At 51.1% G+C, this 17,855-nt stretch overlaps 1 protein-coding gene across 2 annotated transcripts in view; it reads right to left on the reverse strand.

The window, feature by feature from the left end:
• The window catches only part of CA12 (carbonic anhydrase 12), a 55,972-nt gene extending 38,436 nt beyond the window's left edge, over positions 1–17,536 (reverse strand). Inside the window, exons 1-2 of one of the 2 annotated variants that reach the window (XM_036303977.1) lie at positions 17,267–17,536; positions 12,206–12,226 (exon numbers count right to left, since the gene is read on the reverse strand). In XM_036303977.1, coding sequence (XP_036159870.1) covers positions 12,206–12,226; positions 17,267–17,351 — 106 coding nt within the window. In that variant the 5' untranslated portion in view covers positions 17,352–17,536. The remainder of the gene's footprint in view (positions 1–12,205; positions 12,227–17,266) is intronic. The other variant, XM_036303972.1, reaches the window with a different exon arrangement.
• Between the last annotated feature and the right edge of the window lie 319 nt (positions 17,537–17,855).

The raw sequence follows: 17,855 nt of genomic DNA on the forward strand, positions 1-17,855 counted from the left end.
AAAGGCATTGTGTCCTCTCTGTCAGTCATCCTGAGGCAGGTAAGAGGCCTGGCCTCAGGGAAGAAGAAACACAGGCGGAAGGATTCCAGGCCAGGAGAGTAAGGCTAGAGCCTACAGCATGATGGCAGGGGACCCCTGGGGAAAGGGATGGTATTGCCCGCGGGGAGTACTGATGACACAGCTATCTGTTTTGGCTTCTCCTTTTAGGCTGTAATCGCCTTCTGTCATCCCAGGGCCTCAATCCAATTTCGTTAAACTCCAAGGCCTGATGGGTTGTCAGCCTTCTCTAACTTACCATTAAATGAGCACTTACTCTGTGCCATGCATCCAGAGGTGAGCTAGTGTTTTCTGCAAAAGGCCAGCCAGTAGAGATTTTAGGTTTGGGGGGCTGTGCACTGTGGCTATTACCCAGCTCTGCTTTTGTAATGCAAAAGCTGCCACAGAGAATATGCGAACGGATGAGCACAGCTGTGTTTAAAGAAAACTTTATTTATAAAAACAGGTGGTAGACTGGATTTTGCCTATGGGCCATAGTTTTGCCCACCCCCATTCTATATTCTTAACATGTAGTAATTAATTCAATCTGCATTCCAACCAAAATACTCCCTCAGTTTTCCCTTGTGGGGAGAAAACTTGCTTTTCGATGGTTCTTCTCATACCTGTAGACCTTCATGCAGGCCATCCCCTTGCCAGAGAGGGATGAAGGGCAGTGAGAAGGTCGGGAAGTGCAGTGGGAAGGTCATGAAAGGCAGTGTAAGAGGGCTTTGCAGCCACCTCACCAAGCTGCCCCTCACAGCACTGCCACCCACTAGCTGTGTGACCTTGAGCACAGCTCTGAGGTCCCCTGAGCTTCACTTACACAATGAAAGTGGCAGCGCCGCCTTCCAGGGCTGGCGTGAGGAGTAAGTCGGTAGCAGGAGGGCAGTGTCCAGATGTGACAGACTTCCAAGACACGCCAGGGCCAGGCCTTCCTGGACTGACTAGTGTCAACTCTTCCTTTTAGAGAGAACTTGCTCTGACCTTTTAGAGCAGTGATGGCGAACCTATGACACGCGTGTCAGAGGTGACACGTGAACTCATTTTTTTGGTTGATTTTTCTTTGTTAAATGGCATTTAAATATATTAAAAAATATATCAAAAATAGAAGTCTTTGTTTTACTGTGGTTGCAAATATCAAAACATTTCTATCTGTGACAGGGCACCAGAGTTAAGTTAGGGTTTTTCAAAATGCTGACTCGCCGAGCTCAAAAGGTTCACTGTCCCCCTCACAGGTTCCCTGTGTCTCCTTTTACTTCTAATGAGAAATGCATGGCGCCGTGGCGTTTTGTTTCAGACTGGCTTTCCCTCTGAAACCCTCCCATCCTGGATCAAGTGCCACCTTCTCCCCGGGGCTTCCTCTGACTCCCAGAGCCAGCAATAGGGGAATAGCCGTTCTTCCCTCACCCGCGCAAGAAGTGTCTCCCCCTGCAGCCCTGCAGCCGGGCTCTGTCTTGCCCTGTGCTGTGCGTACGTGATATTTGCTCACTGCCTGCTCCCTCCTGCCCTGCAGCCCAGCCCACACACTCCTATCCGCTTTTCTGGCATGCTTCCTCACGTACGTGTCCCCTGCTCCCTTTTCTCCCGTCTAACACTAATCCTTCCAGTTTGAATCACCACACCCCTCAGCTGCCCATCCTCTTCCTGAGAATCTGAAAGGATCGTCCCCACAGGAATGCCGACCTCTCTCCCAGCTGTGCTACGACAGTAATGAAGAGTGGATTCTATTTTTACTTTTTTTTCCTAGCAACCACACTGGTCTTTGATCCACATTTCTCACGGATGTGTCACAAGGCACCATATCAAATATTATGTCAAGAGGTATTAAGTCCATTGTGCTTTCTTCAACCACTAAGCCTCTTATGCTGATGTGGGGAAGAAAAGCAGGTTTTGGCATAATTTGTTTCTGGCAAATCTATATTATTTTCTTTTTTTAAAAAAAAATCACTGCAGCCCTGGCCTGGTGGCTCTGTTTGGTCCCGTACACCAAAAGGTTTGGGGTTTGATCCCTGGTCAGGGCATATACCTAGGCTGCGGGTTCGATCCCTGACTGGAGCGCATACTGGAGGCAACCAATCAATATTTCTCTTCTCTCTCTCTCTCATCAATAAAAATACATCCTCAGGTGAGGATTTGAACACATTGCTGCATTTCCTCAGTGGCCGTTAGACAGCCTGGTGGTGTGGGTATAGGGCACACCGTGACCGGCATAAAACAAGCATTCGCCAAATGACCAGGGAAGAGCATGAGACGGGGGTCAGGAGACAGTTCTGGTCCCGGCTGGGCTCCTTGTGCTCTCTTTGGGCCAATTGCCTCATTGGTAATTGGGGGTGGGGCTTGGCCACATCAGCACTGCAGCCCCCACCCCCCGCCCCTGCCCCGTAGGTCCCACTAGGCAATGATGTTGGTCTTATTGATACTTCGGAATACTTAGTGTGAAGCCCAACAGAGCCAGGCACTCATCCCCAACCAGGCTGCACTGGCCAATTACAACGTTCGGTTGAATTGTACCAACAGGTCTGACCCCCATCGCCCCTCCCTTTGTTCAGACCCCTATTCCCTTCTCCCACATCCCTCTGGTCTCCCTCTGGTGTTGCACACTCATCCCTCTCCACCCTGCCGCCAGGATGACCCTCCTAAAATGCTTATCTGTTCATCTCAGTTTCTTACTTGGGACGCTCCTGCCATCCGCCTGCTGCCTCCAGAGTGAGGTCCCAACTCCCCAGCTTCCTGAGCTCCTCACACTCTGCCCCTGGCCCATCTCCCCAGCCCCTTCCCTCCTCAGTGAGGTCCTTGGCAGTCCCCGAATGTGCCAGCCTCGGTGATCTTCGCACAGTGTGTCCCTTTGCCCAAGTGCCCTTTCATCTCTTCCCCTTCGCCTTGCTAGCGCTTATGTGTCCTCCAGCTTGGAGGTCTCAGCGTGGACATCACCTCCGCCAGGAAGCCTCTTTAGTTTTCCCAAAGGCACTAGGTGAGGTCTCTCTCTTCCGTGCTTCATCTCCCTGTAGCATAAGGCCTGTCTAATGTATTTTCTCTGACCAGATTCTCAGGCCCATAATGATAGGGACCGTACCTTATTCATCATTCCTTAGTCTACGGTGGTTCTCAACCTTCCTAATGCTGCGACCCTTTAATACAGTTCCTCATGTTGTGGTGACCCCCAACCATAAAATTATTTTTGTTGCTACTTCGTAACTGTAATTTTGCTACTGCTATGAATCTTAATGTAAATATCTGATATGCAGGATGTATTTTCATTGTTCGCGACCCATAGGTTGAGAACCGCTGCTTAGGATCTGTCCAACACTTGGCACTTAGTATTTACTCAATAAATAATTGTGGAAGGAATGTGAGTCAGTTATCTTGGGATTATTTCATTCAGACATGAATTTGTTAAAACAAATCTTTTAAGCAATGGTATCCATGAAGGGGATGGCAGAATAAAAGAGGGATAAAAATGTAGGGTGCCACTTCTGGAAAAAAATCCCTGAAATCTATTTGTTACAACATTTTGGCTCAGGATCAGGAAAAATACCTGTAGACTAGAAGGGCACTAGAAGGGAGAACCTTTAGATTCACAAGTCCTAGGAGAATAGACAGTTACTCAAGTTGGAGCCACCAATCTGCCTCTGGGCTCCTGAGCTTCCTGGTGGCCAAAGCCAAAAGGGACAGCAGTTCTTTGCATGACTGCCGCAGACCTGCTACAAAACCTCTTTGTTCCACAACCTTCAGAGTCACCTCTTCTCCTTTCTGCACTTCTCATGCAATTCTCAGGAGACTGGGCACAGAGGAGGGACCACCTTCTGAAGGTAGCAGGCGCCATTTGCCTATGTTACTGTTCCCTGCTGTCAGTAAAGCTCTCTCTTGTCATAGCTGAGGGGCCTTTCCCGAGCTACGTGTCCTAGGAGGTGGGGCAGCATGAACCACTGGCCCTAAACCTGCAAGCATCCTTACAGAATCTGGGTGGGTCTCGGCCAGTTCACCCGGAAATCACAGCTGATCTAGCCACAAGTTAATGATTGAAAAATCATTTAAAGAGTTAAGATGAACTGAATGAACCATTTAGAGTTACACCAGTTCTGCCCTAGCCAGTTTGGCTTAGTGGATAGAGCGTCTGCCTGCAGACCGAAGGGTCCTGGGTTTGATTCCAGTTAAGGGCACATACCTCGGTTGCAGGCTCCTCTCCGGCCTGGGCCCTGGTCAGGGCACATGCAGGAGGCAACCAATTGATGTGTTTCTCTCACATTGGTATTTCTTTCTGTCTTTTCCTCTCTCTTCCACTCTCTCTAAAGATCAATGGGAAAATATCCTCAGGTGAGGATTAAAATAAAAAAGGTAGAGTTTACACCAGTTCTGAGTCAACCTTTTTAGACAGAAGGAGGCGGCAACTAGTATTTGTTCCTTCCTGGTTGGCATAAATCAAATGCTTGTCCGGTCACCGGAAAGCTTGTCCTTAAAGGAACTCTTTAGTAAATTTTTTTTGAATGGCACCTAAATTACTTTGTTTATAAATACTTGTAATACTGATCAAACGCCATCAAAAAGTATATGTGAACTATGAAGTGATTGAAAACTGGAAAAAGTTGTAGTTAAAAATCTAATACTCCCCATCATTCCTATATGCTATATTGAACAGTATGCAGACTAGCCATTATTTTTACACTTTTTTGCCACCCCTGTCTTCACGATTTAATTCTTGAAATTAATCATTTCGGCTCCTTTCTTTGTGTTCTGAGTGAGTGTGAGTGAGTGTGAGACAACTACCCTATTTCCTGGCTTCTAGATGCCACTGAGGACACATCCCAGTTTCAGAGACGCTGAAACGCAGGGAAAGTGTGTATCTGAGAATCGATGAAACACGGTCTGCGCCCGCAGCACATGGCGTGGCCTGGAAGAGCCTGGCCGCGCTCCTGGGCTCCACGGTGGTGCCCGCCGCCTTCACCCCCATGGCTGCCACCGCAGGGAAGATAGTAACACGCCAGGGAAGAGGGCCCCTGCTCCCTCCACGGAGGCCGAAACAGCCCCTGATCCATTCTCTCCCTCCTGGAAGCCAGACTTTTTAGTACATATCTGCCTGGAGCTGCCTTCATCAGCCTGCTTTGAATTCAGCCTCTTAGCTTTAAACCTTTCCTTTGAGTGGTGAACCGCACGGGCTCCTCTCCCGCTTGCTGCCAAGGGCATTAACCGGCTCCAGGGGAGCTGTGACCTGACCTCCCCTGAATGCCTGGCTCCCGACTAGCAGGAAGCAGAAAGGGCAAGTTTGAACACAGCTAGAGACCTGGCAGGGCCGGTCCCAGCCCCAAAGCCAGCTTTCACCTGCAGTCCAAGGTTCCACTCTGCTCAGGGAAGTGAGGGGCCCTGCATCGGGCTGGGCTTATGGAGCCCCAGGTTTCTTCCTGGGTCCAGGCCTCCACGCCTGAGCCCTAAGTCAAGGCTTAGCCCCGAGGCTCAGGTGGGAGTGGGGCCCAGCGGCCCTGGGCTCCGTGGGGAGGCCAGAATCGGCCTCCTCTCCCCTGACTTCAGCTACACGCAGAGGTGTCCACGGCTATGGAGCCAGATATCCAGTCCCTAGAGGCCAGGAAAGCATCAGGGAGAGTAGCTCCGACTCCACCCTGGTCGGAAGGAAGGACAAGCCTAGAAAGAATATTCTGGCCTCCGATGTCCTTGTGAGGCTGAGAGTCCTCTGTTTTGTTCAGCCCCTTTCTTTCTCACAAAGGGATGTGCCCTTTGTTCAGACTATAAGTGGATGCCTCCTGGCTGTTAAAAACTCAGGCAATTTGAAAGGCAGAGAGAAGCGGATCCTTTCTAATAAAACTCACGTTGGTTGGCTATTGCAGAGTTTACAAGCATTTCTCAATTATCAGCAGATAAAATTCTACCTTAACTGGGAGGTGAAGGAAAGAAAATGATGATCAGTGTTGCTGATTGTGTACAGTGCGCCAGGCACATCAGCCTCTCTCCGTGTACAGTAAGCCCTCACTTAATGTTCCCCCAGAGGTTCTGGGACTTTAAGCAAAATGACGTATAATGAAACCAATTCTACCATCGGCTTATTGATAGAAACAAGTTGGTTCTAAGGCGTCTTATTCAATGTATATCTTATCTAATCCTGCTGTATTCTTATTTAATCCTCACCACACCTCTATGAAGCAATTGGTACTCAAACTTGACTAAGCATCAGGATCACCTGGTGGCCTTGTTAAACGAGGCTGCTGGGCCGTGGCCGGCTGGCTCAGTTGTTTGCAGCATCGTCCTGTGCACCATAAAGGTTGTGGCTTCAATCCCCGGTCGGGGCATGCATGGGAGGAAACGGACAGATATTTCTCTCTCACATCGATGCTTTTCTCTCTCTCCCTTCCTCTCTCTCTAAACAGTCAGTCAATATATCCTTGGGTGAAAATTTAAAAAAGAGAGAGAGAGAGGTTGCTGGGCCCTGACCTAGAGTTTTTGAGTCACAGGTAGATCTGGGATGGGCCGAGAGAGTATATTTCTAACGAAGTCACACAGAAGATAGGCTTAACTATTTCCTCCCAGCCTCTTCCCATGTGTTTCACTTCTGATGTGCAGTGTTCAGGAAGGGCATCTGAGGGCCCAGACAATGCTGATGTTGCTGGTCCGGGGATCACACTTTGAGAACCATTGAGGTAGGTGCTATTGCTCTCATGCTGTAGTTGAGAGAACCAAGGTTCGGAAAGGTCCTTACTTTCCTAAGGTCAGTCCGCCAGAGTGTGAGCCGGCAGATATTTCCAAATGGAAGTCTGCCTGGGTGTGGCTCTGTACACTTCATACTTCTCCAGCCTGGTCTTCTGCCTCGTGCTGCCCCTCCTGACACTGCACCTGCCTTGAGGAATAATGCTAGCTTTCCTATCTGCCTACCCAGCGGGGAAGGCCAGCTAAATGCAGGCCTGTGGGCGGCCACAGACCAAGGTCCCCCAGAACACACGGACCTCAATGCTGCAACGCGGGACAGATGAGAAACAATTACCAGGGGGTGAATCAGGCCACAGCTCATCAGGCCCAGGCTGTCACAGCGTCAGTTAGAAGTAACTGGAACTGTAGCTCAGAGTTAATAAATGGAGGTTTGTTGGATTGCCAGCCTCAAGGGACGTCCCCAAGATACGGGGGTAAGGATTTCCTGGTATGAAAAACATGTTCTGGCCTTTCTCGCTCTCTCCCCAGGAGTGCCTCGCGCTTGCTCCCCTCAGTCATCCTCAGGAGAGAAGTCGCTGGTGTTTTAGTTGGCTAACCCCCCTACCTTTGGGGAAAACAAGTGCTCTCCTCCCTTCAACCAGCCTTGTAATTGCCCGCGCTCCCTGACTGCCCTTTGCGTTCTCCCGTGAGGTCTAACTTAGTCTGCTCTTCATACTGCCTTTGACTGTGAGGCCACATGGCACCTTGATCACCACTAACGAATAGAAGGTGAAGGGGTTTTCCTCCTCGCCTCCTTCCGTGTGTCCTCTGTCGGTTCTCAGAGTTCGGGCAAGGCTCAGGAGGATGTCCCAAGTCCCAGGGAAAAGTCATGCATAACAATTTCATATTCCAGCAGATTCAGGCCAGAAGGTGGGTGGAGGCGGAAGGCGGGAGCCCGGAGAAGCAGTGTTTGCCCCATGGAAGACCCCTTCCCAGTTCCCAAAGACAATTCTCTAAGACAGAGCATCCACAGCCTGGGAGGAAGGAGAGCACAGGAGGAATGCTGTGGCATTCCCGGGTCACGCGGGTGCTGCCAGGGCTGAGGGCTGCCCAGCCGCTGCAGAGAAGATGGGCAGGAGCCTGGGAGTGGCTGCAGCCTGCCACCCGCACCCCCAGGCCCAGCCACGCCATCCCAGGGCTCCCGCAGCAGGAGTGCTGGGCCGCTGGTTGCCTCGAGGGCCCTGACCAGGGGAAGGTGGGACTCAACCTCCAGGAGGTGGACTTGGCTTCCATGTTCCCTTTTCATCCCATCTCCTTTGAAGGGTGAAGGGTCTTATTTCTCCAGAATCTCTAGCAGACTGTGGTGGTGGCTGACTGCTGAACTAGCCTGACCCGAGGAGCACCAGAGCGACGCCTGGTTACCCAGGACGGAGCACATTCTCTGCTCACATGACGTGGTCTTGGGTTGTTCGTTCCAACAGAGTCATTCTTTTTGGTTGCTCTGCTGTTTTGAACACACACTGAGGAATTTTGGGGTTTTCTTGGGGAGGGCTAAACACACTATCGGGGGAGGATGACTCTCCCAGCCAGCTGGAATTGTTTAACTCTTTCCTTGGCTACAATATACACACAGAAAAGTGCCTGTATCATAGTGAACAGCATGACGAATTTTCACCAACAACATGAGCGGCTCCTCTCCTGGCGCCTCCTTCCATCACCCCCAGCCCCCGAGGGCACCCGTTCTCCTGACTTTACCAGCATGGACTCGGTTCAGCGGCCAGAGTCATCCTCAGCTCACATGACAGCCTGACTTGCAGCTGCCCTCCAGGTCAGAGTTGGTGAAGCTGCCGGGGCTCAGCTGGGTTGACCTGGGACTGATTTCCATTGGGGAGGGGCCCACCCAGCAATTCTCAACCCAGCACATGTCCAGCGGCTGCTTCAGCCGCCCGGGCAGAGTGCACAGGGGACGACTGGCCCCGTCTTGGCTACCACATGGCCCTCCTGTGTCCCAGGAGGCCTCTGAGAGGTCAGCCTGGTGACTCAATGTGGAGAGGGATGGGGGTAGAGTTCTCTTTCCACGTGTTTCTAGAAGTCCTGCCACGTGTTCCAGGCAGTGGGAGGTCCCTGATCAGGATGATTCAGCAGCTTCTACGTGCAAAATATCTGAGTCTGCGCCCTGGGCAAGCCACGTGGTGTTTGGTTGGAACTGCCCCATTCAGGGCAGCCCTTTTGCGTGGAAACCGTTCTTCCCCAGCACCTATGCCAGGTCCTGTATTTACCTGGGCGACTCTGAGCCCAGGTGCCAGCTGCCAGCCAGGACCCGTTTGCCTCCTCAGTTGTCCTCCATCCCGTCTTCCTTCACTGGCCCCCACTGAGAGCTAACTCCATATCATGAGCTCATTTCACTAATGAAAAGCCAGATTTGCCTTTACGCTCATCCCCCTCCCCCCTTTCATGGCATGCATCATTAGACTCTACCCTCTGCTTCCTCAGCAAATAGCTGCTTTAATTGTGCAGAACAGAGGGACAGAGGGCTGGCCAGAGCTAGTGGTCAGGAAAAAATGCTTCTGAACTAGTTGACGTGGCTGGACAGAGAAGCCCTCTTTCGGGGAACACCGTGTCATGACTAAGGTGCAGAAAGATCTTCCTCCCACACCTTCTCAACTTTCTGTTCTCTGGAACTATCTCACTCTGCCCTGGGCAAGGGGGGAGGGGGGCGGTCACACAGAGGCAGGGAGCCCTGGAGAGAGTGGAATTGTGTTTCCACTATACCTGGGAGGCTGGTACAAGAGGTGGAGCAAGCTACCCCATCTGGTCAGTGGTTCTCTTATAGAGTGTGTGCAAAGGTCACTTGGGAAGCGCATGAAATAGACAAGCTTTTGAGGTTCCTCCCTTCCCCAGGTCCAGGCTAAGTCCCAGCAATCTGCATACTAGGAAAGCATTCCAGGCGGCTCTGAGGTGGGGGACCCCGAGCCATAGGTGGAGGGACAATGATCTAGAGAGCAGCACCTTGCCCAGGTTACAGATGGGGAGAAGGCGAGACCCGGAGGACTCCAGCGGCTTACTAAAGATCATAGGGAATAAGGCCCAGGACCTGAGTCCCGCCTTCTTTACACGCCTGCACTGCTCTTGTCACGCCCCACACACTGAACTTGCCCGTGGAGCCCGGAGGCCCGGAGGCCCTGACCCGTCTATTCTTCCTTTGTGGGGCCTCTTGCTCTGCTCTTTCTTTCTCTCTTACTGCCAACACCATACACTGGATGTTAAGACACAGGATGGGATGTCTTCTCCAAAGGCCAAACTCCTTCTTGCTTCCTGCTTATCCTGCCCTCTCACCCCCCACCACCATGTTACTCTCCCTATAATGCAGATCACTCCCTGCCCTGCCATCTAGGGGACAAAGTCAGAAAGGCCTGCCCTGCACTTCCACGTCTCCCTGTTTGTCTCAACCTATCTTTTTGACCTCAGAACCCATCACTCCCTTGTAACTCCTTCTCTACATGATTTCCCTCAAATACCACTTTGTTCTTTCTTGCCTCCACTCATGTGATGCCATCGTCATCAGCATTGCCAACAGCACTTCTGCCCTGTCACACTGAATCCTCCAATCCCCCAAGGCCCAGGTGAAAGACCTCCTCCTCCAGGAAGCTTTCCTTGACCATGCAGCCCTAGCATTCTCATCCTTCTCTGAACCATCAGAGCACTGAACCATTTATTATCGCTTATTATTACCTTTTATATTCTGCTTTGAATTGTGAGCCTTAAATAATTCCCAGCTACAGATCACAGCCTACCCTTCTAGTTACCCACCCACTTAGCAACGGTGCTTTGCACGTAATAACTACATAAGGGATGTTAGTGATGCCGGAGCCATCAATGCTAGAGCCACGGAAACCTTGGCCTGTAGGTAGCTGACCAATTAGTTTGATGACTTTTCTATGCCTCCTGGGCTAACAAAGGCTTTTACAAATTTAAGCCAGGGCTTTATCTGGATTCTGCGTCCACTGTAGTAATCAACTTCCCTGCTTGTCAACAAGGCCAGTTCCACCCTCCCACTTACCATAACAAGCTATGTTGCAAATCCCTTGTGACTCTGTCCTAAATAGGACATAATAGTAGTTCTCCCTTATCCATGGGGATACATTCCAAGACCCCCAGTAGATGCCTGAAACTGTACATAATATCAAACCATATATATGTTTTTATCAGTACATACATACCTATGATACAGTTTAATTTATAAATTAGGCACAATAAGAAATTAACAACAAAAATAACAAAATGGAACAAGTATAATATACCATGTTAAAGGCTATGTGTGTGTGGCCTTCCCCTCGCCACCCCCAGAACCAAGAGAGCTACTAACTGACTAACATGCGGGGAGCTAGGCAGCGTGGATGTGCAGAACAAAAGCGATGATTCACGTCTTGGGCAAGACGGAGTGGGACGGCTCGCGATTTCATCACTCTACTCAGAACGGCGCATAATGTAAAACCGATGAATTGCTTATTTCTGGAATTTTCCATTTAATATTTTCAGACTGTGGTTGACCTTGGGTAACTGAAACCACAGAAAGTGAAACTGCAGATAAGGGGGGACTGTATTAGCATTCTGCACTTGCCAGGGGACCCAAGTACTTGGCCTCCCGTCCCCACTCCCGCTGATGACCACGTTTCCCATTCAGTGCAACACACCAGCTACGCTGATTTCAAGGTGCTTATCTTGCAAGCCTGCCAGCAGTGGCCAACGTCGTTCTTGACCCAGTCCCACAGAAACCCCATTGCACGGCTGATGTCCCTCTCTTCCCATTTAAGACAAGCGTCTCTTTTCACTAAGGATGTTCCATCTCCACTTGTCTAGTGCTTGTTTACAAACAGGGCAAGAAGTAGTTAATTCTAGACCTACTGACAGCTTAATCAGCGGTTCTCAATCTGTGGGTCGCGACCCCTTTGGCGGTCGAACAACCCTTTCACAGGGGTCGCCTAAGACCATCCTGCATATCAGATATTTACATTACAATTCATAACAGTAGCAACATTCCAGTTATGAAGTAGCAACGAAAATAATTTTATGGTTGGGTCACAACATGAGGAACTGTATTTAAAGGGCCAGAAGGTTGAGAACCGCTGGCTTAAGTCTTGGGGCCTGAGCCAAACTTTCAGAAAAGAGCCCTTTATTCTTTGTTTATTGTAGGGTAAATGTCCTACAAAAGAGAAAGGCTCTCTCCTGCCCACGGCCCTTGCAGTGTGGAAGTACCCTGGGTATCTTCACCTGGGAGGTCTGGTAGAAATCCGTGCAGGAATCTGGAAGCCTTAACACTGACTCAAAGTTCAAGTACACAGAGCAGGCTCATCTGCTAGGAGAAAGTGTAGCATGCAACCCCTATGGAGTGATTTCTCAGAGAGGCCTTTGTGCCTATTTAATAATATCAGAACTGCTCTCTCTACTACAAAAAAATATCTCCAGAGATCGTGACATTTCTGGCTTTCTCATTAAACACAGCCATCTCCTAAAAAAAATATTTAAGATCTCCACTTACCAATATAGGTCCAGTCGAACCCTGCAAAGAACAAAACAAAGCAAGTTAAGTACAATTATGCTTGAACAAGTTGGAAAAAAAACACAGATTTCATTTTGAAATGGGTGAGACGGAAAAGGGGGTGGATGCCCAAAACTTCTTCAGTAAAAGCCTCCCCAGACATCCTAGAGATGCCAAATTTTATTAGCTGAGTGGGTAATAAATTCACAAGGCTCAAAACCCAAAAGCTGCCGAAGGGTCTACAGTAAAAGTTCTTTCTCCTGCCAGATCTCTCTGTTTCCACTGGAGATGGCCAATTCATCAGTTGATGGAATCTTTTATGGTATGACTACACACACTTATGTATTGTATTCTTTCCGCACCCCCCCCCTCTTTTTTTGTTAATCCTCACCTGAGGATATTTTTCCCATTGATTATTAAAGACAGTAGAAGGGAGGCAAAGAGGGAGGGAGGGGGAAGGAAGGGAGAAAAGGAGGGAGGGAGGAAGGAAGGGAGAGATGGGGAGAGAGAGACATCAATATGAGAGACACATCGATTGGTTGTCTCCCACATGCACCCTAACTGGGGCAGGGGATTGAACCTGCAACCCAGGTACATACCCTTGACCCAGAATCCAACCCACGACCCTTCGGTGCACAGGCTGGCACTCTAACCACTGAGCACACTGGCCAGGGCTCCCCCCCCTTTTTTCACACAAAGGCTGGCATGTTGGAAACACTATTTTGCATCTTGCTTTTCCCCTACTTAACAACATATCCTGGAGAATAGTTCCCATCGGTACATAAGGAGTAAAACACTACTCTCAAAAGGAAAGTGTTTCTTTGGGGATGCTGCCGCCCTCGCACGAGTTAGATTCCAGGGGTGGGAGGAATGTGTAGGAAAAATTCTGCCAGGAATATAACGGAAGTCACCGGCCACTTCCCACTCCCCACCCTGCACACGTAAAAGTCCTTCATTCCTATATCAAAACACATTGTTTGAAAAGCTGTTGCAGACCCTGCCTGACACCTCCCTCCTTACCTCCAGAAGGAGATCGAGACCCTGAATGAAGACTCGGGGTGTCTCAGGGCCACATCCCAATGTGGGGACTGTCCAGCTCCTAAGTCCCTCTTTCCTAGCTTCTCCCAGTGTCTCCGTGTTCTCGGCCCACCGGGGACAGCGGGAAGAGGAAGGCTCTCCCATCCCCTTTCTCTCTCGGGAACTGATTTGAGTAAAATTTCACTGGTCACTTATGACAACTGGGCATCTCCTACTCAAGCCAATGGTGGATTTTAAAGGTAAAAGAGGACTTTGCTTTTATTTTTAAAGCTGGTTTAACTTCATATTTTTGTTGTTGTTCTGTTTCATTTCTGTGCTTCAGTGCTTTTAATTATTTTAATTCTCAATTATTAATTGGTAATCTTATCAAAATACACTTGTACATGGTTTATAGAGTCAGGTGGTTCTAACAAAGCTTTTTTTTAATCGGTCCCCTGACACCCCTAGGCTTTTTCCTGCTCCTTATGGCACCCACTTTGACTACTCTTTAGTTAATTCTTTTGGTATTATCTCCATATCGCTATAAAACTTGCCCCTCTTTTGCTCTTTCATGATTTGTTTAGGCTTAGGCATTTACAGACAGCCCACCCTAAGTTCCCATAAACTTAAGGAATCTTTGATTCTTCTTCTCACTCTTTGGGGGACAGGGGGAGACCAGACCAATCCAAGTAGCTGATGTAAACTATGGACCTTTTCCTCCTAAAAATACCTAAGCTTAGACACACACAAGTTTATGTACAATTAGTTTCAGAAGGTCCACGGACCCCTGGGACCTACTATGGACTCCACAGGCATCAACAGTCCCAAGATTAACCTCCCCTGGATTAGCAATTGGATGAAGGCGGTCAGGACCACAGGCGAACCGGACTTGTGTGTGGCTCCCACGTGTGCACCAGCTCTGCACTGAAACAGCAGACAAAAGGGACAAAGGAAGCACTGCCTTCAAACTACACTCCAGAAGACATCAAACCTCCTCCCCAAACATTTTCCTTCAGCGTTTTGTTTCGGGGTTCACTATTAAAATACAACCACAGACTTTACACAGAGAAGCAGATGGTTTCTACTTAGCCAGGCTGAGAGAGCTCTCCGAGGCCTGGGATGTCGTCTGACAGGTCACGGGAGTGCCCCTCACCGCTGCCCTGAGACACAGGCCACTCCAGGGATCCTGGAGGCCACCAGGAAAGCAGCTGCTGCCTAGGAGCAGTCCTGCTCTGGCCGGAAGTTTTAGCTGCACTTTCCCCCAAATCAAATCGTACCCCTAATACCCTGCGCCTTCTGCTCCGCTCCCGAAAGCTCACTCAGTTGAGGTTTCTCCTGTGATTGCAGCGCTCATCCTCAGATGAGGCACCAGCATGATGCTGTGGGAGCTCAGGGACCGAGGTTGCAGAGTGGACACCTGAGGCCCAGCAGCCCTAGATGTCCTTGAAAAGCAGCAACATCCAGAGCACCCTTCGCTGCCCTCCTCTCTCTGCCCAAGCCTGGTTGGGCCTCAACACTCAGCGCTTTGAGTGTAAGTGGCAGCGTGGCGGGGCTCGGGAGCAGGGGGCTGGGGGATTAATCGTCGTAAAATGGAAGCGAGGGTGATCTGAGTTGGGGGGTTCACCGGGGAAGGTCAGGCCCCAGCCCGGTTCACCGTCAGCTCAGACCTGACCTCAGGCAGACTTCATAAGGAAGTGTGTGTCTGTCTGCGCTTTATGGACGTGGCGCCTCCTGATTCCCCACCGTTAGCTTTAGGGACAGACCTCTTACTTAGCAGGACTAAACTGACCCTGCAGGACAGGTCAGGCCAAGGCTGCTGCCGCTGCCCCTTCCCCCTTCGTGGCCCTTCGGGGAGGGGAACTATTCCTTCCCAAGAGGGTGAGCCTTGGGAGGCCCAGCCGATGCCTGTTAGAACCTGCAGCCCAGTGTGTCCAGGCAGGGAGAATGCCCTGTGTGCTCTCCAAGGAAGTGATATTTACATAGATCCAAGTCAGGGGTTTGGGGCTTTGCCCGCTTCCTGTCCTGGGTGCTAGAAGCTTCCCTGAGTTCTTGAGACTGCCCAGCTCGCCACACCAGGTCCACACAGAGCGGGTGCTGCAGAATGCACTGCCATGTTTCCCCCCAGCAGCTAAGAACCCAAGGTTTTCTCCGGAAGACACCAGACTTCACCTGACTTTGCTCCCTCCCAACCTCAGAGTTTTCCTCAGACATTCTCCAGGGCCAACGGCTGGAAATTTAAATGCTCCGGGCAGAGGGCAGGCCACACTTTGACCCCATTACCAAGCTTACCCCTCCTTCAGCCCCAACCTTGGGTTAATACTGAACTCCACACCTCAGTGATTTTTGCCTTGACCTTGTCCCCAAGGCAGTTAAGACGCCCAGAATCTCATGAGGAATAATAAAATAAAAACTGTGTTCTTCAAACCTAGGGGTAGGCAGGTGGGCTGCTCAGTGTGGGGTGAAAGTGGAGTTTTTACACCATCTTAACTTGGAGAATGGGGAGGGGAGAAGGGAGGACAAAGGAGAGAGGGGAGAGAGGAAGAAGGGCAAGGAGGGCAGGGGAGGAGGGAGAAGGAAATCAGGCAGGAAGAGAACAAGCCAGAGGAGCTGCCCCCAGAGTGAGGGGAGTAACAGGCTTTCAGGAACGCCAGCCAATGAATGGCTGTTTCTGTCTCTGGTCTTAGAACAGCTTGGAACGAAAAGGGAGACTTTTAGTGAAACTTCAGGTCTCAGTGCAGCTTTCTCCAGAGGGGGATACATGCCAAAGTTTGCAGTTTTAAAAATTAATTTCCACTTTTACATAACGCCTTTCTCTCACTGACCTTCTATTTCTCCCGGGAGTGGGGGAGATAATATTAAGCATATCATGCCAGTGGACTGGAATTGAATTCAGAGTAATGGCAAAGCTGCTGACAGCCCAGCTCCCCGCTGTCCCCTGCCCTGCACCCCCTACCCCCCGGGGAGAGGGGGCACAATGACCTCCAAGAAGGAAGGGGGCTCCCGCTGAACAGGACCGATTCCCCACCACCACTGCCTAGCCAGGGGGTATACATGTTCAGCCGTTATGGTCGCTTTGGGTCCTTCTGTAAATATTTCAGCCTAACGGGTTCGGGATTATAGCACCCACACACATCTTTACAACTTGAGGCAAACTGTCAAGGGCGGGGCCACCATCAGTTACCGGGGAGTTTCCACAAAAGTCACCATTTACTCTCTCAGAACAGCATTCACCCAGCTGTTGGGGAGGCAGGCAAAAGCGTGGCATCCTCCCCCATGTGTTTCAAAGGACTGGCTAACCTGACCTTAGCTACTCTCCGCAATTCACTGCACAGACCTGAGTCTACAGCCAGGTCCACCCACCGCCTCCTCCCACCTCAGTCCGCACCCTCAGGGTTAAGGGCCCTAATTACACTCAGAAATAAGGTGTGTGTGCTCATCTGTGCGCGTATCCACACACACACACACACACACACACACACACACACGTTTAGGACAGTTTTTCCTGGAGAAAAACAATGATTAAGGATGGGATGCATCATCCCTTTGACTTGCAGGTAAAATCCAATGGCGAGGAGCCCCCCCCCCCCCCCCCCCCCCCCGGCCCAGTAAAGCACCCGCTCGGATGGGAGGCTTCTGCCCTGGAGCCACTGCGACCCTTCCTGCCGCGACCCTGCTCAGGATGCACAGTCCCCTTCCCATCGCGCAGCATTTAAAATCCCGGTTCCCGGCCCCAGTGAGCAAGTTCCCAAGCAACCCCTGCGGAGCTGCAGGTGCTCGGAGAGCACAGACAAATTTCAATAGGAAGACAGTGCGTTCCCCCAGCCACGGCAGGTCGTGCGTTCCAAAGGGAAACGGAGCATCCCTCCTAACAGTGTGCAATTGGACACGAGGCTTGTCCTTCCCTGCTCCCCCTCCCCGCACCCCCCAGGCATCCCCCTCCCCCTCAATGATTTTACTTTATCATTTATAAGCCCCGCAGGAAATCCCTCCGTCCAGGGGTGGCTGAGCGCTCCGGGACTGTTAGGAAAGAGGCAGAAACTTTACCGTTGAGTGGGGCTGTGCTGGAAAGCTGTTCCTTTAAGATCAAGAGCAGGAGGACGGCCGCCGCGCGCAGGCTGCTGTGGGGCATCTTCGGTGGCTCCTGCGGGGCCGGCGCGGACTGCCCTGGGCTCCGCTCCTTCCCAATCTGGTCGCCGGGCTGGGACCAGGGAGCGCCCGCGCGGGGACCGCCACACCGGGCACTGGGCACCGCGACCACGTGTGCGCAGCGCAGGCGCGAGCTCGGCAAGCACGTCTGTGCTTTGCGCTCCTGGATCCCTGCGGGCTGCTTTTATGGAGCAGCTCCGTGATGTCACGTGCGGAGGGGAAGGGCGCCCGGCCTACAGGTCTGGCGCCCCAGTTCCCAGGTGAGCTGTCGTCCTGACTTCAGCCACGCTCTGTGGGGCAGTGGCCTGGGCGCTCCTCCTGAATGCGGCTGACCTGGGATCCCAGTTTTCCGTGGGAGCAGCGGGTAGACGTGGGTGCGATCAGCCCCATCCGGAACAGTGTGTCTAGGGACTCACTCCAGTGGCCCTGCCCTTAATGAGAAGCCCCCTGAGTACCATGCCATGTGGACAAGATCCTCCTCCAGGGC

This window comes from Myotis myotis, unplaced genomic scaffold (genome assembly GCF_014108235.1).
Source record: "Myotis myotis isolate mMyoMyo1 unplaced genomic scaffold, mMyoMyo1.p scaffold_m19_p_1, whole genome shotgun sequence".
NCBI classification, from domain to species: domain Eukaryota; kingdom Metazoa; phylum Chordata; class Mammalia; order Chiroptera; family Vespertilionidae; genus Myotis; species Myotis myotis.